We start from the raw sequence: 26200 nt of genomic DNA, 5'->3' as shown, positions 1-26200 counted from the left end.
TGGAATTAACTAATGACCTGAGCCCGTATATTTTTGAGGAAAAAATAAGCACACGGGTGGTCACTGATGAAGAACAGACGAGACAGTTGATGGCTTACAGCAGCAGCACCAAGACTCGAAGATTAAAAAACAGAGTCAGTTTGTGACAGCAACAGACATCAAGACTGATGGAGGTCTCTGCACCGAGGCTGGAAGTTTCTGACCTCATACCCACCTACCACCGGTTCCCCCCTCTCTCTTTCTCTCTCAAGAACACAATAAAACTGAAGACAAGAATTTCCTCTTTACCAGTATCTCTCTTGCTTGCCTAGCTGCCAGACTAACCCTAATCCAAATCCTAAACTGACTCATCTGTTTACAGGAGCAAGTGCTTCCACCTCGAAGTCATTTCAGTGGAGAATTTATTTTGTGGGGGAGGTGGGGAGCAAGAGATGGGAGTTGTGTGGTACAATTACTGATGGCTTCTTTATATCTCTGTCATGGTCGGATTATTTACTCATGAGTTTTATCACCCTACAAGACCGCTGTTTGTTCTGACCTTATCTCTTCATTGATAATGTTGTAACTTTTTATTGTGAGAATTATACATTTTATTGAAAGACATCAATGTTTTTAATGGGCACATCGTCTGCCTCGGGTTCCTCTTGCTGCCTGAGTAATGGACTCATTAATAATCGTTGTAGTAAGGCCCAATCGGATCAGACCTATTTTTGTTTCGGAACCAACTCGTAAACCGGTTTATATCCCACCAGTTCGCTCAGTAAGGAGGTGGTGGTGGTTGGTGGATTTGGAGAACTGGATTAGGGCTAGGGATAGTACAGCGGTGGGTTTGTGTTAGGATTAGTTTTAGGTGAAGGAGGGCTGTTAACCCTACCAACCAGATATCCCGGAAATCTTTGTTAGAATTTTGTAGGTCTGGACAAACGTATCTGGACATCTGGAACCACCAGACAATGGAATCCATTATCTGTTAACACCACCTTTTTGTGTATTTTTTTTTTGTGTGTGAAGAACATCTGGCTCGCAACTCTCTAAAACAGTTCGCAATCTTTTTATTCTTATTCTTCAATTGTCTTTGATGAATCCTTGCCAATGTCCACATCAAGCACTTACCTTGCATTGGTCTCAACACGACCTAGTGTGCAATTACTGAACACACCTTGTCGGTTTTCTGGGCGGTACTAATTTATGGACTGTAGTAATCATTCAGAACCCCTCTGACCACTTTCAATAACCCCCTACCTGTGATTTTCGATTACCTTACCACCGGCTTCTCTTTCAATTGCCATTCCCTTCTTTCCTTAACTACCCTCCTTTGAATTCTCCGATCCCTGCTTTTGTAACATCTTGCTTCCGCTTCCGAAGATGGAGGGAGAAGGGAGGTGGAATGTTGGAAGAGGTGAGAGGTGAACAGAAGTAAGATGACAGATTACGGCAAACCGAAAAAAAATGTTTTTTCGATCGTCGATAACGACGCTGTTATTCAACTTTGCATTGTCGCTGTCGGGCGAGAAATAATTCCTCACATAGTGTGGAGTAGAGGCTATTTTCACCAAAGTTCAAAGCCCTAGTTCTTTCATTCAGAATTCAACCCTAAGAGTGAAGTTATGCCAGACTGCAACTTGCTGTCGCTCCTGTCCACATCTAGACAGTCTTTATGAAAGGAAAACACACCGAGGGCAAACAACAACACACCTTAATTTGTTTACAGACACACGCTACATGCGCACTCACAGTGAGTGTGTATGTGTGAGAGAGAGAGAGAGAGAAGAAATAGAGAGAGAAAGAGAGATTTTTATTAATACACACACTGTCCCCGACCAATATTGTTCGTCATCAAAAATACATACTTACGCATGCATGTATGCACACTGCGGATATCTCGGGGTTTTCTTTCAGAAGTAATTGCTTTGCGGTCTGATCCCGTTTGATCGTGAAATCATTTCCTCAAATCTCCCAAATGCAAGCCAAACTCCGAGGCATTTAAGAAATTCTGAAAATGACCGGAAAAGGCGATATCTCCAAAACCGGTTTGCGTCCAGCTCCCCTCCCCCATCATCTTCCCTGAAGTCGTTTGTGTCCTCATGAACGCCAGGGACGTGGAAGACAAGTGTTCTGTTCTTCCACTGAAGGCTGTACACATCGATCCCGGGAAAACATGCAAAACATTTCTGGCTACAATATCTGAAAAAGGCAGAGAAAGTATTTGTGAAGGAAGCAGGCCTGGCCTAGTAGGAGGAAAAGGGGAGATTGGACATCTACTGACTGGGCTGTGGAAAGCCTCCCAAGGCTGGTAATGGAGTCTACTCTACAGTGTACGCTTGTTTCGCTCAACAAAGCTTGGTACCAGAAAATATCAATCATCACATACCGCTGTTGTTCTGCCGACTTTTGATTATGATTGTCTAACATGCAATCGGGTTGTACAGCAAAAAGGTCACAACTGCGGGCTTGATGTGGCCACCTACCTGCTATATAGGTGAAAATATCCTATTCGCCCTTTAAATAGGCAATCCTGTCCTGAAACTAGGCACAGCTCATAGCCTTTTCACACCAACACAACATAGGGATGAGTTCTTTATTTCATGCTCCTGTTGCACAATGAAAGCAAATAGTCAAAATATAAAAACCGTATTTAAGACACTTTTTTTTAAAAAAAAGACTCTTTATTCTTGCCTCTCTGAAATGTGCGCCGGTTTAAAAAGAATGGGTAGGTGGTTCAAAGGACGGATTTTACAATAGCAGTGAGCATGCGGTCTGTTTATGTACAGGATAATTTATGTTTACTTACAGGATAATTCAAGACGTCATAGATCACATTATTCTTCGTTTTATTTATCGTGTCCGGTAACGTGTAGTCAGTTTATTTTGGCCCTTGTTAAACAAAATTAAGCACACTTGTGATTTCAACTAGGAATATTACAACCCCAGTGCCTGAGAGTTGCAGCCCATCTCGACTCCCCGTGATGAGAGAAAGTCTGCATTTTGTGAACCTCGCAAAGGATCTTGGTAAAGAGGCAAGGTGGGGACTGGAACAGAGGTTTGACCTACGGCCAGCGACATCCATCAAGTCCTCCTCGCGTTCCACGCGACCACACTACCTCAGCCAGGGTTGAGCCTACGTGATGACGAGGTTGGGCATGCCGTAGCACACCATGTTGAACCAGTCACTCTGAGGCTGCGCCGGCTTCTCTTTGGGCGACTCCCTGTCCTTGTCAGGGTCGTCACTGATGGGAGGCTCAACGCTCTGCACTTTGCTCTTCTGCTTCTCGCTGCCCTTGGCGTCCTTGTCCTTGCCCTTCTGGGAGACGGAGGGCGCCGACGCCAATTCCTCCGCGGCTAGTCGCTCCTCCAGCGCGCGGCGTTTGGGCGGCGACAGGAGCAGGCGGACCGCCTGTCCAGACGACATGCCGCGCTCCAACAGATCTGAAACAGGAAAGGTTAGAAGGCTAGAGAACGTAAAGGTCGAGCCGATTCTGGTCACGTGATCCAGCCAGTTCCAGTGCCAGTTGTCGGAGACTACCCATCTCCATACTGGTCTGCACATGTCGTATGAGATGTGCTAACCGCTGTTAAACTAAAGATCACGAGATCCTGGGTGGATTTTGTCAGCGAAATGTTGCAAGTGTGTGCATGCGTTCGTGTGTGTGTGTGTGTGTGCGGAGGGTGGGGGAATGAGAGAATCATGATTTAAAATACCGACTTTTCTTCTTTGTGAAAGAAGGGAGGGGAGAGAGAATCACGATTTTCCTGTTATTTGTTTGTCTTTGTTTATTTTATAACCTTTCTGAATGCGAACGACAATAACTAACTTTGAAATGTGAGTTTTACAACTAGTGTGAAGCGCAAGGTTCTTGGCCTACCTTTCATGGTCAGTTCTAGTTTGTTTGTGTTCTCGGCCAGCGTGCACGACCACTGGTTAGTCAGCACACACTTCGTCCCCGCCAGACTGACCATCATGGCCATCTCCAGAGGGCCTTCCAGCGCCAGCTCGTTCTGGCTGTTTCAAAATCCCGCACATGCACAAAAAAAAACAAACAAACCCAAATACATGCACACCACACGTTTTCACACACCCCGACCAACAAGCACGCGCACACACGCACACACACACAGGCATGTACATGCAAGTTCTGAAGCAATAACTAGAGACAAGCACACCAAATGTTGGAACTGCTACACGAAGTTAAACTGATGCCTGCATAGTGAGTACATTTAAAAGCTGCACAAATACAAATATAATATTGTGACAAATAAGAATGATGAGAGCATGACTGTGATTTAAAACATTTCTCTGACAGAACCACAAGCAATGTGAGTGACTAGCATGCATGTCACCCGCAGATAGTTTTGAGCTTACAGTCCAATGATTTCACTTGGTTAGTTTACGCTGCCTACTGACAATTAGCAGTCTGGTGTTTGTTGTACGATTAGTACCAATAAATCTGCAGCTGACCACAAAGAGAAGATAGAGAAAATGGGGGAATGGTATAATCAGTTGCTACATTATGACAGAGGTCCACATAAGGCCCCACTTGCCTATTAGATTCTCACCTCTTGAGCGTGTCGACCTTACTCTGTCTCATGAAGCTCTTACTGGTCTGGGCCTGGTCCAGCACGTACATCATCATGCAATCTGCTCAACACACACGCGTGCGCGCACACACACACACACACACAAACACGAGGAATGGTCAATCAACGGCTAACGCTTACAACAACAACTACCCCCCACCACTCAAAAACATCAAAATAACAATTAAGTCATCGTGCAGCACTCTACTATAATTGTTTGCACTCAAAAAATATGCATTCCGTAAGATTTAAATTACAATTGATAGTGTCTGACATAGCTTTACCACAGGGATATCCACACAGCCTCCGTATGACATACCCCAGCCCACCCCTTGCCTCTACCAACCAGGTTTCAGGCGCTACTTCCAGAATCTGCTTCTGACTTAGTTTAAGCTACTTTTCTTTGCACTGCTCCCATCACAAAGTCACTATCCAGAGATAAATACCACAGAGAACTTAATTAAGCTATTAGTATGAAATAGCTATCGGAACACAGGTGCCAGGCGCTTGATTGATGCACTCTGCACACACAATGTTTCGAGGTTTTTTCTTTTCAAATTGAGGTTATCTACTATTTTAATTACGGACATTAAATGGCTGCCGTGACAGCTACTTTGGTCAGGTGACCCGTACCTGGAATGTTGAGAGCAGACAGCTTGGCAGGAGACAGGTAGGCGACCAGACGCTCAAAGCCATAGAAAAGAAAGGTGCTGCTTTCTTTGATGTACAACTCCCACTCTCCGACACTGAAGATATATAAAGAAGTCACGAAATTCTGTTCAGAGGTATTGAATGATTACACCTGTTTACCTTTCCTGACATTTTACATATCTCTCTCTCACACACACATACATCCATCAACTATGGCAGCCATAATTTTCCCACGTGAAAGCTTCCCAAAGCTGATTTTCCCAACTCTCGCTTTGCCAAATGCTAGCTTCTGGACAAACCCACCTTGATGCCCTCCCGACAACAGCTTGGACAACCCCCTCCCCATCTACTTCACGCTTTCTCCCCTCTCCCCTGCACTCCCGTACCTCGGCGTGTGGTCCTCCCCGTAGATGCCCAGCCACTTGTGCGTGAGCTGCTCATAGTCCTCAAGAATATGGCGAAACTGGTCCCCTGGCTTTCTCTCATCTGCAGATGAAAACAATCAAAAATATTCTGAGAACACCAGGTCATGCCTACTGATGAGGCAGTGCAGTTGCTGTGGACATCATGACAGTTTGATGCACGTGTTCATGTGACCTAACGACCAGTCCGTCATGACAGCCAATAACCTTACTATGTCACTTCCGTCATGACTCAAATACCCTTACTATGTCACTTCCGGTCTTGGCGGTCCTCTTTGACCCCAGATATAGCCTTTAACCCATATACCGCTAAGTAAACCTCTAACCAGCAGAACATTACTTGAAGTTAAATGTTTTATTGACAATAACCCGATGCTCACCTGTTTCAGAACCTTCTCGGTACGGGTCCACGATGTCTTGGCCGTGTTAAGGAACGGCATCACAGCTCTTGATGAACATTGACTAAACTCACTTTAAACCCTTGTTTTTCTTGTTAATAAGGATATATAGAGACATCCTTCTCGGGATCATACTTTGACCTGCTCATCAATATCCATTCTCTGTCTATCGATTGTTCTTAATATGACCGTCCCTGATAGGATAAAACTTTGCTTAAAATTTAGCTCCAGCTCAAGTTTTGACGATAACGGTATTGCATCATCACAATTTCATTTGTTTTTTTTTCATTTTTTTCACGTCTGTAATGAAACTGGTTCAATAAACCATCCTCCAAACACATTTTCTAGGGAGATTTAACGCTTTTTATGACGATGCTTAGTCAAATTCATATGCGTGTTTAAACTGCTTAACATACTTTGGTATTTGTTGCAAACTGCGATAGATGATCTTGTTTGTTACTAGCTAGCATTTGCTTTAGAAGACCGGTGTCCTGGGACGAACCGACCACATGACCGACCGGACTGGACCTATGAAGCAGGATATTTTTCGACCGATCCACAATGATCTGAACTATCTGGAAGAAATATCCTACAATAAATAAAATTAAAAAACGGCGTTTAAGTAAAGCACAAGCAACGCTTCTCTTTCATCTGAAACTGTTGTTACTGTCAATCAACAAAAACATAATTCATAATTTTCACTCTTCTTATCCACTATTTAAAGTTTGTCTCCACCATCACCACGAGTGTAAATCCTCCAAAATAGAACGTTAGAGTCCATTAGTGAATGCCGGTCGCTCCACCTGTTGGCCGCGCAACGAGCACAAAGGATACACTTGATGTTGTTGTTCTCCACTGCGACTTGCCAGGGCTGCACTGATCGTTTGACGAGATTCTGAAACAACAAAAGACAAAGTCTGACAAAACGAGGAGAAAAACCTACCGTCATGCTCATTAAGTAGCTTAGCTCCGGCTAGAAAACAAACTTAGTTGAAACACCGTAGATGCCTGCTGCGTAACAACAAATGGAAGTTTGGCTCTGTCTCCCTATTTCTTCTCTACCATCACCTCCAAACACCCCTTTCCCTCAACGTCTTTTCTTTTTATGTTTCAGTCACCGTTTCAGTTTTCTTGTAAAAACGCACTGTGGTGGTCACCAAGGTACTTAATTTCAGAGTTACGAATCACAGGAAGGATACTACACTCAACTATCTGGTTTAGATAAAAAGAACGACAGTTTTTCACGGGGGGCGCATACACTTGGGCAATGCCACAATAAAAAAAAAAAGCAGAATTAGGGAAGATTAGTAGTGTTAACAGCTGGAATGGTGGTAGTAGCGGCATTGGTGATAATGATTAATGATTTGATGGGGCGCACCATCTGTTGAATGGACTGTGTGGATAGGCGTGAGAAGGTCGAGAAAAATGTGGATGATATATCTTTTTTAAAAGTGCAACGGCACAGAGAATTAGCATCTTTTGAAAAATGCATTGCTCTTCTTTAAACATGAGGCTGCTGGTGAGCTCGGGCCTTTTTGAGGGGAGGCAACACGTGGTTACTACTCACAGACTTGGATTGCTTCCCTTTTGGTTCATTGGCTCCTTGGATGCGAGATAGCACCTGGGGTACCTCCTGTTTCTTCTTCTTGTCCACCCCGGCGTTCTCTGCACCCAGCAACCAGTTTCAGTCAACAAAACTAACTGGCGAGTCTAGATAACTCACTACCGTATATCATACATTGACCGCTAACAGATGACAACTTCGTTTACTAACAAGGGTGTATCATAACACTGCGTGATAAGCGGCTATTTGATGATCAAGTAATAACACTGCTAATTAACGTAATAACGCCATTAATTACAGACGACATGATGAGTCCACTACCTAAAGATTAAGTAATAACATCGCTAATTAACTATAATAACGCCATTAATTACAGACAACGTAATAACGCATTTAATTAAATACGAGTAAAAAGTCACTAATTAAAAGACGTAATAACACCATAATTAAATATGTGTTGACTCTATAAAATAAAGATCAAGTAATAAACACTTCCAATGAAAGACGACTTAATAAGACTGCTTATCTAAACACAATTAATGTAATAACGTCGCTAACTAAATAACGGAGTTAATTACAAAATGACGTATTAACAATTCTAACTATATATATAACGGTATAATAGCATTGATAAGTAAAAGCAACATGATAATCCATAATTATTGCACAGTAGTCCTCAAGTAAAGTGCTCTATATCTCACAGCGCTCCAAATGATTACTTCTACAAATGCTGCAATATAGTTGATGTTACATCAGGCACACTGGGCTTTTTGTAGTAATCTTACATGTTCTCTACACAAAGTTATTAAAAAACAAAATGAAGATAACTAAATTGTGCTTTAAATGCCAAAATACATTTTTCGGTTATTTGCTTGACATTAGTAGCTGCATGGCTAATGGTGTGGCTGACTGGTTGATGTCTTGTTTTTGAATATTCATATGCTACACAACTGCTTTTTATTTTTAAAGGAAACCAACCATTTTCTAGAACATTAATTTAAAATACTGGAACTATGAAAAACCCGAGCTTGACACTAAATGGTTCATATGCTTACAGAACCTTGGAGCTTCACCATCAAACATATGCATACAAATTAGCAAAACAATAGCAATAATGTGTGACCACAGCGCAACAGGCAACAAGACTGCACACAACCATTATCTCTAACCAACAAGAACTGCGAGTATAAAAGATAATCAGAAGCAGATGCCAAATCGCAGCAGGAACGATGCGAAATGAACTGTTGAACAAGAACATCATGTTTAACGGAAACGCCATGCTTCTCTTACTCGGCGGCGTCTTCACCGTCGACTTGGTTGTCTTTTCATCTGTGTTAGGACAAGGAACATGACTGACCTGAAGCTAATATCAGCGATCGCACATAATTAACGAGACTCTGAAAGAGGCCTCAGTGAACTCCTCTTGCATCTCAAAGCAACGGCAACTGCACTTTTAAAGCAAAAATTCCATTTTAATTTTGTGAAATTAAAAGCGATCGGGTGGCCACTGACGCCCTCTCACTGCACGCCCACTATGGACTAAGTATTCTTGAGCTCTTAACTAAGGTTTCGCTGCTTACTGTGGGATACATGCTCTGATCTGGCGTTCCCCTACTGAGGAAAGAAAGAGTTTATACTACCGTGAAAAAAAGGCATTCGATTTCTGGAGGAAAATAATTTGATCTGAAATTTGTAACTCACCCAAGAGTTCCGATAACCCAGACTCATCGAAAAGACTGGGGTGCAAACCTTAGTAAATGGATGGTCAGTGTCTGGGATGAAATTAAGACAACTGGGTGTTAGGTGAGTCTGGTAGGATATTCTTTTGGCGGCTCTTTTTTTTTTACTGACTCTCTAATCATCTAATCAGCTAATCATCTACTGCACCCACCAAAATAAAACAGTGGCAGGAAAAAAAGAGGAAGGCTGTCTGATGACCAAGTGGAGGTACTAAAAAAGATTTCAGATAAAAATGGACAAAAATAATCTGTAATTATATAACAGCCTGTTAAGGTTGCAAAATTTAGAAATTAAATACTACAGTGTAATAATAGCCTTTAGGTTATCTATTAAGCTATACATAAGATTTGAAATTTTGTTGCTCAAGAGTGATGAGTTCCCTGGACTAAAAATGTGTAGGGATTCCTCTCTACCACTAAAAATAAAAATAATTATACGACATTTTCTCAACAACAACAAAAATGTGATGCGATGGTTGCACTGAAATGCATTGATGTTCACTTCTAGAACATTTATTTATTGAAATATTGTGTCACTTTAAAGATAAGCCCCATCGCCCTGATGATGTTTCCAACATATGGCATGCAGACACACACACATGCATACAGATACAAGTTCACTCTCACACAGTAGGCAAACCAGCTTTAAGCATTGTAAACAAGCATCTCACAGCAGCTTATTAGTATATAAGTCTGACATCAAACTTCAGGGAGACTGGCAAAACCAAAGCAGAATATTGACTGTTAGCTATAGCTGGAGAAAGAAATCAGACAGGATAGCCCACCACCATGATTAGTTTTTTTCCCAATATTGTCTTTCATTTTCTTTGTGTCACCTTTGGGTGGTGCATCTGCAAAAGAAATTCAAGAGCAAAACATTGCAAACACTGTCAGCCTGAAAGATCCATGCGAGCTCATGGTCAGATTCTGTTTCCAACTGCCAAATTATATGACATCAGTGAGAACCCCAGTCCAAAAGTTACTAGTTCACTGCAAGGATTTTCTGCTACAACTTTTTTACAGGCTTAACATCCAAAAGCTTTTACTTATAAGAAACATAAAATGTAAACTTTACTAATACTTACATATGGCAACTGGGAATAACTTTTAAAAACGTAAAAAATAGTATGTTTTATAGAACATGAATATTTTGAAAAGAAATTACTTCAGGGGAGACCATGTGAGCTGCTTTTTGATTGCTTCTGGATATTGAAACATCAAGTAATGATCTTGTCATAAGATAACAGACTAAAAATGTTCCAGCTGTGATGTGTTTTGCATCTATATGACTATAGCATAAAACTGCTCATGCATTCATCTTTAACGGCCAATTGACAAAATTTACAGTGGCACTTTTCATGGCACTTTGATGAAAGAAATATTCCATGATACATTTCAAACAAAGTCAGCACATCAGCACTGGAGACCTAATATTTGGTTTTAAAGACATGAAAAAGAGTGCTGCTGTAGTAATGGCAGCTCACCTGTGACAGCTCCTGAGAACATCCTGTGATAAAACATCTGTAGCGAGAAATCCCTAGTGAGGGAATCAATGCCATCTGCCTGTAGGCAAGACAATGCCTCAAGAGGCAGCTCCAGGAGGTCAGCATCAGGCAGAAGAATGAAGCATTCGTTGCTGGCGTCTTTGCTGCTGGTCAAGCTAAGTGATTCAGACAAGAAAATGCATCCTCATCATAAATCTTCCTCGATACCCTGTCATCAACACATTCTGTAGCTACAAAAGATAAGCTAACACCACCTGATCTCTTAGTTCTAATGTGAAAGCTACATTCAAGTTTAAACCATTTTAAATTATTCCTGACCTCAGAGCCGCATCCACAGCAGCAATAACTGGTCTGAGGTAGTTTTCCATGTCATTCACCAGGTTCTGAAAGTCTTCTTCCAAATGCTGACTTTCATCAAGTATTTCAACTGTTCCCTGCATCATAAAAACATGGATCGTCAAGATCTTCACTTTGAAATAAGATCATGAGACTGCTTCTTTTCTGCTCATACAGTTAGAATGCTAAAAAACTTACTTCTCATGCTTAAGCAACTCATTAGGTCCTGAAATATAAGGCTCCCTTCCCAAAATTAACAAAACCAAACAATTAAAAACACCATTGTGACACCTTTATTTATGGAACTGGTCTCATTTCTGATTTCAAAATTTCCTTTATCTTGTAATGCTTTCTATAAGTGCATGTAAAGTTTTGGACCCTTTTACTGAGAACATGACAGCGATTTTGAAATCCACTGAGAAAAGCTCTATTTCCTTGATTATGTAACGACAACAGGTCGAGATGTTAACAACAATTTAATTTAAAAAATAGCGGAAATATCTAAAACCTAAAGAAAAATATAGGAAACACTGGAATCATTACTACAACACTATGAGGAATGATGCCAGAATCCAAAACCTCATGATCTGTCATTCATCCCTAAAAACTTTTGGCAGCATGTGAGTGCATACCTTTTGTGAGAGTTTGCTGTCATCATCTGTATTCTCTAGCATTCTTTGTCTCTGGATAGCCTGGGTACGTCGATATTCCTGCTTCAGCAATAAAGTCTGAACATTTTGCTTGTGCTGCCGGAACTTCTCAATTATACTCTGTAGGACCCTCGGATCAGTGTCAACCCCAAAAATCTTTGCCCGACTTCCACCTGTAAAAATGTTGCAAAATCATGAGACATAAAAGTCATATAGCAAAGAAAGGGTTAAAAATAATAAACTAGGCTTGAACAAAATGGTAGTGCTATAGTTGCTTGAGAATTTTAAGTTCTTGTAAAATAAGAAAAGACACCTTTGTGATGATTTATCAAATGCATGACAGCTTAACATCACAATCTTTCTATAAAGCCAAGATTCTGATAACTATATACAGTATTAGTTATCCCACCTTTCTATGAATCAAATCTCTAGCTTTTATATGATGAAAGTTGACTGCCCATGTTATAGTTCTTACAAATGACTGATTGAGAAGTGAGCATCAAGCTCATTAACACATGGGGAAAAGCACTTTACACATCTGATTATTGTTATTATTGAGTTAATAAATAGAACAATATTTCAACAGGTTTAATGTGACTGTATGAACTTTAAAAATTTGTTCACATCATGCACAAAAAGAAAACAAAACTAAATGATCAACCAAGAATACTAATATAACAGCTGACAGAAACAACCCATGTATCCCATGGATGACAGTACTTTCACTTCAGGTTAAATGAATATAACAATGAATAGAACTCTTAACTCCATTCAGAAATAATATTATCAATGACAAGACCCACTTCAGACTTGAGATTTGCTTGAATCAAGATTTAATTGCATGGAACTGGGCTTACACTAGTATCAACAATCGTGATACCTGTTACAATGCATCCAGTCGAATATTATTGTAAAAGAACAAAGAACTGCTTCAGGACAAAAATGGTCCTTAAATATGAATTAGAAAGTCTACCAAAAAAAAATTATGTATAGTAATACCCACTGGCCAAGGTAAGTTCTTGAGTTGAAACAGAATAAAGGTCACTAATCAAATTAACATTAGCTACACTGCTTTACAGTTTGGTAAATATAAAAAAAAACTACATCTTAAAATACTTAGCACGTGCACATACACATTAACAAAAACACTCCCCTCTCCATCAGATATACAAACTCACAGTAAATAAGAAGATATGTAATCATAAAATAAATACAAGAATGTGTAGCAAATACCCTTAGCATGCACAAAAAGGTCAGGATCATGGCAGGCAAAAAACAGAATTTCAACGGAGCTTTTCTTAAGAGGGTTTCTAGTGAATTTGAAGGGGCAAATTGTTTCATGTAAGTGAGGCAGAGAGAAAAGAAACTTAGATCAAGTGTGTGCAGCCTTGTTTAAGAAATTAAAAGCATTGCATTGAAAGAGGATCAGAGAGAATGAGGTGGTGTGCAGATCTGGTGAGACAGCATGTAAATCTGGTGAGATAGATAGGCAGGAATAGGCAGAGCCCCTAAGACCCTTGTGAAACAGAATTTGATTAAATGCATTTGGGTCCCGGGAACACCAAAAAAAAAAATATTGATGTTACTTTGATTTACTAAATGTTTTATAAATAGTTGATCAAAATAGCAAATTAAGCAATAATTCTCTCATCACTAGACAGTATTTTGTTACACTCTATATTGCCATTCTAGTTACTTCTTACTAGAACCTTGCTTCTCAACGTCTACACTGTCATAACAGCCATTATTTTCTTACCAGGTCCTGTTGATACGCGGGGGTTGCTCTTTCCTCCTCCCCCTCCACTGATTTTCGGTTTCTCCATCACAGCACCATACAAAAAGTCCCTAGCATGAAAAGATAAAATACACTTTCTCCATGATGTACTGGGCCTGAAAGGTACAACTCTCAAATCCTAACGTCTAGAATTTATGGTATCTGATACACACAGAGGACACATATATGCTGGGATGAGTGTGTCTGCATTAGAAAGCATTCATAAAATGCTTGACAATGAGGCATGATGCAGAGTACATAACTTACCTGTCAGGAGAATGCTGCAGTATGACAAAGTTGAAGTTTTGTGGGAATTCCTTCAATATATCCAGATGATTTGGCAAAATCTCAAGCTGTTTCCACGCCTGTAAAAATAAGAACACATAATGTAAATAGCTCAGCAAATGGCTGTTTTCAGCACAACCTTCTGCCACTATTCTTTCTCCCACGCTCTCTAGCTCTCTTCACACACACACAATCATGTCTTTATGCAGGATCTACTTCGATCACTATTGCACAAGACAAGCAAGAGTGGTGGGCCTTATAAACTGCCACATCCATCCATTTGCTCCCCCAATGACTGGGGAAGGTCCAGAGGCACCTGTCACCAGTACAGCAAGGGTTGGCTATCTTGGGATCAGCTCTTTTGTCGGGCACGCTGTTCTTTCTTTGCATGAGGCATCTGTTTACATGGCTGGCTGCTTTGCTGTGATATATATAGTCTTAGTTAATGGCTTGGCATAAAATACCAATTCTCCACCCCCACCAACTAATGAATGGTACCAGTCAGGGAACAAATACATGTAAATGTCTTTATGAAAAAAAAGGTTATTCTGTACTCTCATTGCAGAATATCATGGTCTTTTGTTTCTCAGTTAAGGTAAAGTACAAATATTCTTTACTACAGAGATCATGCAGAATCCACTACTACTAACCTGGCAATCCTGTTCCAACAATTTTAAGACAGAGGTCATCATGTTGCTCTTGCCAAGGTTTGTTGATATGTTATTACGGATCAGAGTTTGATGCTGATGAAGTAGTGCAGCAAGTCTTGATGATGTTGGATCTCTTTGTGCTTTATATAGAAGCTCCTCAAGTTTCAAAGAAGTCTGGCAACTCTGTAAAAATTGAAAATAAAAACTAGGAAAGTGCTTACATCTAATGGCAGTTTCAAATTATATGTGGAAGGAGTAATGACAGAAGTCAACAGTGAGCAAACAGCCAGATACCAGTCCTGTGAACAGGCCTTACATCTAGATTTTTGTGTGCTCTGAGATGAGGTCTTAACTTGAGACATTGCAATTCTTACTGCAGTGGTGACAAGCATTTTATTGCTGTGCTACTGAGGCATTATTCAAAGATTGTTTACAAGTACAAGTCTTCAATGAGCTGCCTGAAATGACTGATTGGTCTCACTACCAAATGCAGAAAGGCAAACTCAGCTCAGACAGAGCCACATAAAAATGGTTCATCCTAGACTGGCCACACCCTTGAAATTCAGACTGTTAATAAGGCATATGTGGTTTCTGATTATTTCCCTGTTTCAGAATCAGCATCTTATGTCAGAAAGATGTTAGTCTGGATCAGTGTCTCAAGAATGCTTTGGACTGTTTTAGTGCTAATTTAAATATTCATTTCTATGTTAAATATCCATGTGAAATAAAGCAGATTTAGATGCAAGATCCTAAACCAACATTCTCATGTACTTTTTCTTAGTACAGAAACAAATTTTGAACACACACTACACACCTGATATAAAGCTAGGAATTGACTGGCCAAATTGGGATCAAACTGGCCAAAACACTTCACCAAATCCAAAGCAATCTGTCCAGCAAGTGCCTGCATAAACAAAATTCATTCAGAAAAGACAATCCGGAAAGTTTCATGTGCCAAAAATCAATTTATTTTGTAAATATTTGATACGTTTCTTCTTATCATTTCTAATACCAACAAGTCAAACACGATAGCGCCATCTAACTGCAATAGATGTTTCAGTTAAGGTGGTTATACTTGAGGCAAGCATGTTTTCTGGTGCAAATGGTGGTTCAGTAAACGATCAACAAGGGCCATAAAAAATTGAGAATTTTTATAGAAGTCATAAAGAAATGCAAATTCCAAGTTTTCTGAAGGACATTTTGCTAATATGATTTACTTTCCCTTGACTAGAGATCAAACAATTATTACATAAACCTGCATGTGCTCTTTCTTGTCCATATTTGGTTCTCAGTCATCTACACCAATCCTCTTTCCCTCCATTTGTTTTTTTACTTAACACATTTCGTTTAAGAAGCATGCTGCAGTCAAGACTAACCTTGTGCTTTTTTGCTATGGCAAGGCTGAGACCCTGAAACAAGCACTCTGTGGCATACACGTAGTACAACTTGCTTGCCTCATGTTGTTTCTGCACAAAACAATAAAGAAATAAATAAAATAAAGTTTAGAAAAGCCGGTGTGCATGTGTGTGTGCGGATAATATTATATTATATATGTGTCATGAACTATGCATGAGCAAAAGGAATATAAAGATGCTAAGAGCTATGTTACTCAAATAGAATGGGAAAATATGCAGTTGGATGTGTGGTGAGATTGGCAAGCAAATGACAAAGCTACATCTTAAACAGTTAAAGTTTTATGCTTGAAATAGAATGTTTATCAAGTGGTAAATTAATATATTAGCAAGCCTTGTTTGAGTAGATTCACTTCAGGTAGTTTCCATGTTTTATATCACCTATTATATTTTTCATCAGCATTCTATAAGCTCCTAATCACAAACTATACTTTGGAACCTCACAACACCCATACTTTCAACAAAACAAAAAACAAATATAGATCCTTTTTCATGCAAGACTGATTACACCTACTGTCATTGACAAGATGAGCTGTGAATTTTTAGAAAAGCGCCTAGTCTCTGTTGTATTGTCATCATCCGATGCTAGCACATGATCCTGTTTATCATTGATCTTTCCAGCCTCTGTAGCTTCTTGTTCCGTTTCCTCAGTATCTGCATTTTGGTACAACTGCTCCTATTGGTAGTGATAATAGCGTTAGACTTTTAACAGGCAAGCATTTTACCTCTAAAGTTACCTACACTAAGTAAAGTAATTTAGGCATCAAATTTAATGCTGCCTTCCATAAATCCTCATCAAGATAATGGCATATATTTAATCATCCTTTTCATGACAAAACACTTATGGTATATCTTGTCAGCCATTCCTTTTGGTCTGTGTTTTAGTTCAACCCAGTTTGATGGTTTTAAACATCATTATAAATTACATTATCATATCTTTCAAAATTAAAAAGTATTGCTAAAATGATTGGCACAATCCTCCTTGTTTTCTGTTTTATTTTATACTCATTGCTTGGGCCGTAACCCTTATGACTTATGTACGGCACCTTTTTTTGTTGGTGCTAACCTTACTTCATTACTGTCTCTTACATTATTTACTTTTCTTTATTCTGCTCTATGGGTCTTACTTACAATCTCCCATACAAGCCATAATGGTGGGGGGTCTGGATCCTTGTGTTCTGCCAGAATACGTAAGACCTTGCCAAGCCCAGCCAAAGCCTGCAGACACAGTGTCACAATAGCTGTTTAGCATGCATGCAAGCATCTGCAAAGTGTGCAGCAGTTACTATCTCAAGAAACGCAAAGAAGCAGACAAACTATATGCATCGAAGAACTTTTAAAGATAACAATAATAATGATAATAATAAATGGAAAAATTTGTATAGCACATAATCCTCCTCCTATGCTCTTAGCACTTAATAACAAGAATAAGACATGGGCAACATATGAGGGACAAGAAAACAAACTAACACATATGAACTGCAGAAGAATAAACAACAGTACTGATGATGAATAAAAACAAATATAGAAGATGCAAAAGAAGAACCAGATAACAAGGACTGAGAGGATCATGATTTTGTAAAAGGAAGACAAACAGGGAAGTAGCAATAAGTCAAAAAGAAGGGAAGTGTAAAATAGGACTAGCATTATAGGAAAGGTTGTTAGGAGTAATGTTTAAGGAAGGGGTGCATTTTCAGTGCAGATTTAAAGGATTCAATGGTGGGTAGATTGCTGATATGGAAAGGGAGAGAGTTCCATTATTTTGCTGCACAGTAACAAAAACTCCTGTGGCCATATGTTGTTGTTCTGGTGACAGGAATAGTAGGGAGAACGTTGTCAGGTGAGGAGTGGAGTTGTCTGGCTGGGACGTAAGGGAAGAGAAGGTAACAAGTTTGAACTCTTTACATTCTTTAGGTGACCTGGCACCCAATCAGAAAAACTAGAGCAGATTATGAAATTTTATTTTAATCTCACATCTCACATAGTAGTGGACAAAAAACATAATTTGAGGGAGAGTGGTTGCCAAAATCAAAAGATCCACAGGATTTATTCATGCAAAGGCCTAAGGACTAGGAATGTACTCAGTGCTTTGCAATTTTCTCTTTTTTTCGCAGCCCTTGATATTCAAGCTGTAGGTTAGGGGTTCTAGGCTCATTTATCATCATTGAAAGAGGATGGGGCAAAACTTCCCCATTCTGCCCAGTGGTGAACAGGTCCCTGATTATTCAGGGAAGCTAAAAAGCTGAGGGTGTCTTGTTCTTGAGTGCCTCTTCATATTGTGCTTAACTCAAACAAATAAAAAATTAAAAAACAATAAATAGATGAAGAAAATCTCAGACAAATGTGGTTAGTGCATGTACTAACACTTGGGGATGCTGAACATTGAAATGCATGAAGTGCTCACCTTTATTTTCAGTTCTGTTATGTTGCCTGCCAGGCTATGAGCATTAATCAAAACTGTCATGGCCTCTTCAAATACAGTGCTGCAAAATCAATATGCATAATAATTGGGGCAAATTTCCTTGTTATTATTTCTAATAATTTTAAAGTCTGCTTTGATCAATAAATGATTAACTGATTTGGTTGATAAGCTTGCTTACATTTCAGCATGCAAGATAATTATTATGATAAAGCAGTAAAAGTGGTGATATCCAAAGAGAAAAAAAGAAGAAGAAAGTATGTGTAGTACTGGAAAAGTAGGTAGAAGAAATAATCAGAAGTAATCAGAGAAGATATGGTGGTAGTAATAATAATAATGTCAGCAACACATCTGCAACACACTGACTATTTATTGTAGTAGAAATTTTGCGTATGGTACAACAACAAAGAAATGATTTATGTCATATCATTGTTAAGGTACATTTTTTAATTGCTCTTTCCCAGAGGCTATGCCAAATTACAGGAAGGGAGAAGGAATAGAAAAGGGACAAACGAGGAGAGGAAGAAGACCTCCTGAAAGTAAACAAGGGCCACATTCATGAGATCTGAACCCAGGGCCCTACTATCCTCAGAGACAAGTGTGTACATTTATCCACTGCGCTACCAGATCATCCATTTTAATTGTACTACACTTAAACTTTCGTTGAGAAATGGCAGCAAAGCATTAAACCAACTAAAATTTAGTTAAAAAATTAAAATATCAAAGATCACATAGATACAAAAGATACCAACAGAGAGAGGGAGAGAACAGGAAAGGAGGGAAGTGTGTGCTTTTAATAAACATTACTCACAGAAACAAACACAAAAACATGCAGTTAGGCATTACAGATGAAACTTCTAAATGAAAATGCTTTTAAAGAGTATGATGAACTGCACAGCAAAGAAAATGTCAAACCTACAGTCGTTTGCTGAGCCAGCCTTTCTGGGTGGGTGAGAGCAGTGGACTCTGGTGTGTGTATTCTTCAACAAGTCGAATAATGGAGCCCTTTCGTTGCTCTGCCAGCTGTATCGACCTCATCTCCTTGACCTGAAGCGCAGCTACTTCCACCAGCAGTTCTCCTTGACATGCGTACACATTGGCAAGCTCACGTTGAACAGGAAAACTGAGAGTCTGTGACTGTGCCATAAACAAAAGCAAGAATAAACTCTCTACAACCATTTGAGACAAGCACAAAATTTAGCTGAAAATTACTCACAGTCTAGCATTTCTTCACCATGCTCTTGGCATTTCTGGGTCATAGATTTCAAGACCTGTCAAGGAATATACTCTTGTCTTACCTCTTGCAGACTTGTGAGGGTCAGGGCATCAGTGAACACCTGTTCAGCCAAAGATGCTGCTTCCTTCAACACACTGAGAGCCTGCAAAAGAACAACCCAAACCCCTAACAAAAGATGCAGAACAATGAATTCAGGCAGTTACAGATCTAAATAAAATACTATTACCCTTAATCTGTGTAAATACTCTTCTTCTGTTTTTGAGGCACATGCTGACAAACATCAACATGCAGAAAAAGCTAAAACTTGGGAAGTATTTTTTTTAACAGAGGTATGCCTAATTAACGTATGATCCTCCAAATGGCTGAAGCCTTCAAAAGATAAACGCATCTATGCACAATCCTGAAGTCTGCAATACTGACCTATTTCTTGACCTGTATTTCGAGAATAGATTTGGGGAAACAATATCCTGTATTGAGATTTTCAGTTTATTCTTCGTTTTTAAAGAATTAGTTTTTTTTTTAACTGATTCTGATGTCTTAAAATTTTCTCTCCAACAAAATGAGAATGTGGTCTGGTGGCATGACAATTATGCTTGTGAACAATGCAGTGATGGTTTTCAGTTCCAAGTTCAGATCTCATCTCAGGCATGGTACTTTCTCAGCATTTGGCATATGTTAAGGCTGGCCGATGTGCCATAATATGCCAACAAAATAACCTAGAAATGATCAAATACATCCAAGAACAAAAATTATACAACACTCATTAAAAGTACAGACTTTCTATGTGCTAACCTCTAAGTAATATCCATGTTCCACTTGGACTTCTGTGGCAGCTCTTGCCAACATGATCAAGTAAGAGGCATGTTCTGTGGTCAAAGTTACAGCCTTTCTCCGATGACCCAGTCGAATTAGTTTCTCCACACAGTTATCAAGTTTCTGGAAATATAGTCAGTAATTTTACTTCCTGTTGTTACTTAAAGAAACACACACCTAAAGCTTTTTCAAGGAGGCTCCTGTGTATAGATCCACAGACATGAAATAACTAGGCATGCAAAAATACCATTTTTGGTAGCAGTTTGTTTCTTCGAGTACTTACCAGATGACATGACTATGTTGAGTTCACCCTACTAGCTACTTCATAAACCAATAGACCAGGTGCACACAAAATGCAGCCAGCTCACCCCTCCCCCCACTCTCCATCCTACCCGATCTACTCTGTGTATTTACCTCTCCAATTTTTCACCTTCGACCAAGTGGGTGGTGTTTCACTAATACCTTATCTCTGCTGCACTTCTTGGAAAAGCTTTGCATTGCCTCTGGTGTGTCAACTGTCTCTTATGTCTGTCAACTGACCATGGGTTGTTCGCCGCTCCTGGTCAGAGGACAGGTAGTCAGGGGCTAACCATGTTAAGAAAGGACACCAGTAAGATGCATTTAGCTCTGCAGAAGGGTGAAGGTAAGGCTAGACAAACAGAAATGCTGATAACAGTAACATTGGCTGTATGATAAACAGCCAAACAATGGACTGGACATGTCAGCTCAACAGGATCAACGCAGAAGGTTAGTTGGAGAGGATTTTCAACAGGAAGTCAATCATCTTTTTCATACTTTACCAACTGAGGGCTGCTTGTCTGTTAGCATGACAGCTTCCACCTTCTTGCTCACTGCCATTGGGGTTCTAAGTGCTTCAATCCTTATGGCATGGGGCTCTCCAGCAGGGATCCTGACTCACACCATTGGTGGGTGTTTCAATAGCTGCAGATGGATTCTTCAGATCCACTCTGCTCACCTACAGCCCTGATGGGACTGGTGTTTGCCCTAGACTGTCAGCCCCTTGCTCCACTGTGGTCAGCTAGACCTCTCAGTCTTTAGTTGAGCAGAGTGGATTGCCAGACTGTTCAGGGACCTCGTTCCCTACAGGCCTCAATTAGAGGGGGTGGATCCTGATCTTGTTTTCTTGCTCTCGTCCAAGGACCTTCACGGGGGCTGTCACCAGGGGTAGCTCGGTTTTCTGGAAGGGATCATGGGGTTCTCAGAAACCCTTGGCCATGCTCAGGTTTGCTGTCGATGACCTTGCTTGGTGCATTGCCTTGCTAAGGTCCCTCCTCCAGACCCCAACAAAGGCAGCGAGCTGCACACTTCCCTGCTCCCCAGGAGTCACACATGCGCTCAGCCCTGCCATTAGGCCTTCTGTGCAACACTTTTACCAGTGGTAGCACATTGCAGTATTCAAAAGTGCAAGACTGCCACACTCCCACCTGTTATTTATTCTCCATCTAGTCATGTCATCTGGGACAATATGAAGAAGAAATCCAAAATTTCTTTCTTCGAGTACTTACCAGATGATGTGACTAGTTCCCTCCTACCTTCTCACCAAAAAAGCGGAGAGGTGAATTCACTAGCTAGATGAGGAATGATCTGGCTGAGCTTGAGTGCTTCTGGTTCATTGATCAATTCTGATGTGGTAGCTATTAGGCTGGACTCCACATACTCATGTCATCTGGCATTCCAAGAAACATATTCTACTACCAAAAATGAAAGGAGACTAATTAATTTGCAAGCAAACTGGTGAAACGTTACAAACCTCACAGACTGTTAGCACAGATTTCATTGCTACTGGGCTATTTATATCTTTGTGATGATCAAGAATAATCTGCATCTGTACTGAAGCAGCCCTGTAAAGAAGAATGATTGGCATAGTCAGTTGTCTAGCCAGATGAAATCAATTAATACCCCTCATTACATATCTTGTAGTTGATGTATGCAATGACATGGCTTTCATCTCAGCATGTATTACTCACTCCTTGCCATTTGCACATATATACTAGGGAACAGAAGAAGCGAAAAAAACAATAATCTTGGGCATCATATTATCTGCAGCCCAAGGAACTAAACATGACCCATCACAAAATTGACTGTGAAGTAAATGCTAACATATACATCCCCACAGCTTGACTGTACTCACTTTGCCTCAAAAGTTGTCATGATAAAGTTGAGAGTGGCATATCTGTTTGGGCGCTCATTGGTGATCTTTAGGAATTCATTGACAGCATGTGCTAGAAGTTTCAAAGCCAGATGTCGTCTGTTTTTGTTGGTGTAGTCACAAATCACAGACTCTACTAGCAACAACATTGTCTCAAACCAAAACATCTCGTCACCCTGGTGGATCTCCTGAAGTAAACAAAAGTTTTAATTCAGTCCTGACATAACTGCAATGCCATCATTTTTCTAGCATCAGTTATCAGACTATCTCAATACCAGTAATAACAAGATTTTCATTGCTTCATCAATCCTGATAGTCACTAGTAACCAGAAACATTACACTGATCATTTTAAAAGTGTCTGTTTTGGATTAAAATAATTGATTAAAATAATCTGGTCCCATGCATGAGAAAAGTCTGTGACAAAGTGCATCACTTTTGTTGCATGTGAATTGTAAATCACCTGTGCTGCTTTGCAGAAGTTTGTAGCCTGTCCAAACTGGGCTTCTTCAAATGCCAGCTTCCCAAACAGGTACATTATGTGTCCTTGCAAAGTGGTATCTGAAAAAGCCTGCATCACAAAAATTTAGTTCCTTATAAGAATTAATTTCAGTGGTAATCAGATGGCAATTCATCAAAATAAACACCATGCATACGTTTCACTGTTACTAAGATTTAGAACCAAAGCAAATAAAAGCTATATTACCTCAGCAGCTATGTTGGCTTCATTGAGATACTCTCTTGCTTTCTGAAGGTATCCCTGAAATACAAAGTGATAAAAATAACATTAAACCTGATTATTTATGGAATGCTTAGATATAATCAAACACATAGGTGTGCCTGAAAGCGTATTAATAAATTTAATTAGCATACTTAATAAATGAATTGTTTCAAGGAAGTACTGACCAATCGGATAAGCACTTCAGCCAAATCTGCCCAGACTTCCCGCTGGCACACAGCTCCGAGCACCTTTCCAAGATGAGAAGCTGTGGTTTTCCTTCCATCTTTAGCCTATGTTAAAACACAATCCATTTTTTGGTGTTGTGTTGTGTGCTAGATTTTGAGTATTATGATAAATATTTCTGGAATACTTGGTATGCAGTGTTCAACCCATCAAAAGGTATGTGCCCATAAATGAGCCCAAGTAAAAGGTAGGTCTACAGATCTAAAATGTGTATGTAGGGATTTATTCACAAATGGGAGCCCTACAGATATAGCATGACTATGCAGCATAAATATACAAAAAATCTCCACATATCTGATCTGGTTCAGAGTAATCTGATGATGCCCTACTTGTACATTAAATCTATTAGATTTTGGAAAGGGATTTTAAATGAATGAAGTTTTCATGGTTTTATGCTTTCTCCTTTTCCTCACATTGTAAGAAAAGGACTCATTGTATATTTAAGGAATAATGTTTATTGAATGCAGACCCTTCCAGGATCCTGAGCATGTTCTGGAAGTGTGGCCCCATCGAAACTTACCCTGGAGCTGGACTCTGCAGTAGTCCTGGCCAAAGAATCCTTAACCCGCATTTCTTCTCGAGCCACTTGTGCCTTCTTTTCTTTCCATAAAGCTATCTCTTCTCGTGACCTGATGTGATAAAAATGTGTTTACATTCCACTTTTCCTGCATTCCAGGTTTTGCCTGAGTCACTGAATAAAACCAAGCATTGATGCAACAATTTTATATCATTTCTATTGATGCTAGGCACAGTGAAGTTAACAGCATAGTTCCAGGAATGCAACCATACAACAAAAAAAGCTCCTTTGCTTCAATTTCTACTCACTGAAACTGTTCCTTCTCACTGATGCTGATGTTTCCCATGCTTAGTTCATGAAATTCACAGCCAGCCTTCAGGTCCAGCTCCAGGCACACCTCTAAAGCCCTAAACAGCAACTTTGTATCTTATTAACACTTCTTTGTCTCCATTCAACACACTCTCACACACACAAGCACATGCACCATGGAGATATTGCACATACCTTGCATGAATCAGGATGTTCAAAGAGTGGTTTATGAGCATGGAACGTGACAGCAGGTCTTGAAATGCTAGAACTGGCAGAGCCAGGTGATTATAGCCTAAAACTCGCAGCTGTCTGGTTAGGATGTCCAAGTAATGCATGGTCAGCATCTGAATAATAATAATATGGCTGTCATGTATTTATGTGAAAGGACAATCTTATTATTGATAAGTATTTGGATTTTGATGAGGTGGAAGAGGAAAGAATGGTAATGACAATGAGAATGATACTTCTGTTAATGATGAGGATGCCAAGGACATGATAATAACAATAATGATGATGTAGGAGATGATAACAATACTGACACTGATGCTTCTGATGGGGATGAAGATGCATAATACATGATGATGACAATGAGCATGACGTGAGGATAAGGACAGTGAGCAGGACATGATTACAGCAAAGATAGTGACTATGACATAATGGTGACAACACATATGATATGTAACAATGATAGTGCTGACAGTGCCAAGGCATGATAAGGATGACAGTACATCAGATGATGACAAAAATGATACTGATAACAATGTGAGACAGGATGATGATGACACTGACAATGATGATGATGATGATGGCAACAAGTAGGACATAATTATGATATCATTATGTAGGAGGAGAAGATGACAACAATGACTGGTTTGGGAAAGTTATTTACAATCGATCAATGAATGTGTGTATGGACATGCTTGTGTTTGTGTGTATTAGTATATGATAAGAAATAAGTATAAACTAACCGGTTTGGGAAATGTATCTACATTGAGCCCTGACTTCTTCATGGACTCCTGTTGGAAGGCCTCAATAAGCTGCAAGACAGTTCATAAAAATCACACAATTCGCTTGAGGATAACTATTCAACCCTTGTCCATTCTGTCTGGTTATAGATGACAAGCTACATCTCTTGTTCCACCACCCAGTATACTAGAACTTACACGATTAATATATAATGAAATTTTGTAATAGCGTTTTTGTACCAACAAAAAGATTACACCATTCTCTGTCTCATCCACACCAGTCAACCTAACTGCCCAAAGCCTGTGAAGGAAAAGAAGAGAGAAAAGATTTTACACACTCTCTCCAACAGATACCTATAGGATCTAAGCCTAATTTAAAGTGACTTATGTCCACAGATTAGTCTCTTTTGTGATACTGAATAGCTGGGACCATGAAGATCTTTGGATGAGAGAACAGTCACTCTGTCAAGATACCTCATCAGGAGCATTGTACACTGCCCATTCTTCAATCAATTCTGGAACAACATCCAAGGGTCCCCTACGCCTCTCTTTAACTGAAGACTGCAAACAAAAAAAAACCCACTGGAAAACTCTATTATCATTATTATTAGTCTAATAATAAATGCAAAATTTGTATAGCATATACTCACACTCCTAAGGAGCATGCTCTTAGCACGTAAGGACAAGAATGAGACATGGGTAACATACGAGGAACAGAAGAACAAACAAACAACACATGTAATATGTAAAGATAAACAACAGCACTGATGATGAATAAAGACAAATACAGAAACTACACAGATCGAAGAACCAAGTAACAAGAACTTAGAGCCGCGGTTCTCAAACG

At 39.7% G+C, this 26200-nt stretch overlaps 1 protein-coding gene across 7 annotated transcripts in view; it reads right to left on the bottom strand.

Annotated features, from left to right (window-relative positions):
* Positions 1 to 2564: 2564 nt before the first annotated feature.
* LOC112563577 (cilia- and flagella-associated protein 46-like) overlaps positions 2565 to 26200 on the bottom strand; it is a 56944-nt gene continuing 33308 nt past the window's right edge. For 4 of the 7 annotated variants that reach the window (XM_025237649.1, XM_025237650.1, XM_025237652.1 and 1 more), the window contains 34 exons: positions 25828 to 25914; positions 25357 to 25425; positions 24584 to 24732; positions 24388 to 24486; positions 24083 to 24191; positions 23505 to 23609; positions 23305 to 23358; positions 23062 to 23169; positions 22583 to 22788; positions 22202 to 22292; positions 20410 to 20553; positions 19679 to 19759; positions 19300 to 19517; positions 18366 to 18444; positions 17093 to 17179; positions 16476 to 16637; positions 15926 to 16015; positions 15364 to 15453; positions 14550 to 14732; positions 13882 to 13979; positions 13597 to 13685; positions 12844 to 12858; positions 11823 to 12013; positions 11173 to 11288; positions 10834 to 11009; positions 8901 to 8939; positions 7614 to 7711; positions 6881 to 6941; positions 6029 to 6064; positions 5613 to 5712; positions 5209 to 5321; positions 4555 to 4636; positions 3864 to 4000; positions 2565 to 3426 (listed from right to left, as the gene is read on the bottom strand). In XM_025237649.1, coding sequence (XP_025093434.1) covers positions 3119 to 3426; positions 3864 to 4000; positions 4555 to 4636; positions 5209 to 5321; positions 5613 to 5712; positions 6029 to 6064; positions 6881 to 6941; positions 7614 to 7711; positions 8901 to 8939; positions 10834 to 11009; positions 11173 to 11288; positions 11823 to 12013; positions 12844 to 12858; positions 13597 to 13685; positions 13882 to 13979; positions 14550 to 14732; positions 15364 to 15453; positions 15926 to 16015; positions 16476 to 16637; positions 17093 to 17179; positions 18366 to 18444; positions 19300 to 19517; positions 19679 to 19759; positions 20410 to 20553; positions 22202 to 22292; positions 22583 to 22788; positions 23062 to 23169; positions 23305 to 23358; positions 23505 to 23609; positions 24083 to 24191; positions 24388 to 24486; positions 24584 to 24732; positions 25357 to 25425; positions 25828 to 25914 — 3870 coding nt within the window. In that variant the 3' untranslated portion in view covers positions 2565 to 3118. Of the gene's footprint in view, positions 3427 to 3863; positions 4001 to 4554; positions 4637 to 5208; positions 5322 to 5612; positions 5713 to 6028; positions 6065 to 6880; positions 6942 to 7613; positions 7712 to 8900; positions 8940 to 10185; positions 10201 to 10833; positions 11010 to 11172; positions 11289 to 11822; positions 12014 to 12843; positions 12859 to 13596; positions 13686 to 13881; positions 13980 to 14549; positions 14733 to 15363; positions 15454 to 15925; positions 16016 to 16475; positions 16638 to 17092; positions 17180 to 18365; positions 18445 to 19299; positions 19518 to 19678; positions 19760 to 20409; positions 20554 to 22201; positions 22293 to 22582; positions 22789 to 23061; positions 23170 to 23304; positions 23359 to 23504; positions 23610 to 24082; positions 24192 to 24387; positions 24487 to 24583; positions 24733 to 25356; positions 25426 to 25827; positions 25915 to 26200 lie in introns of all 7 variants that reach the window. The other 3 variants (XM_025237653.1, XM_025237655.1, XM_025237651.1) reach the window with 3 other exon arrangements.

The sequence above is a fragment of the Pomacea canaliculata genome, linkage group LG5 (assembly GCF_003073045.1).
Source record: "Pomacea canaliculata isolate SZHN2017 linkage group LG5, ASM307304v1, whole genome shotgun sequence".
Lineage (NCBI taxonomy): Eukaryota > Metazoa > Mollusca > Gastropoda > Architaenioglossa > Ampullariidae > Pomacea > Pomacea canaliculata.
The sequence above is the reverse complement of the archived record's forward strand: the minus strand, read 5'-3'. Positions and strand labels throughout refer to the sequence as shown.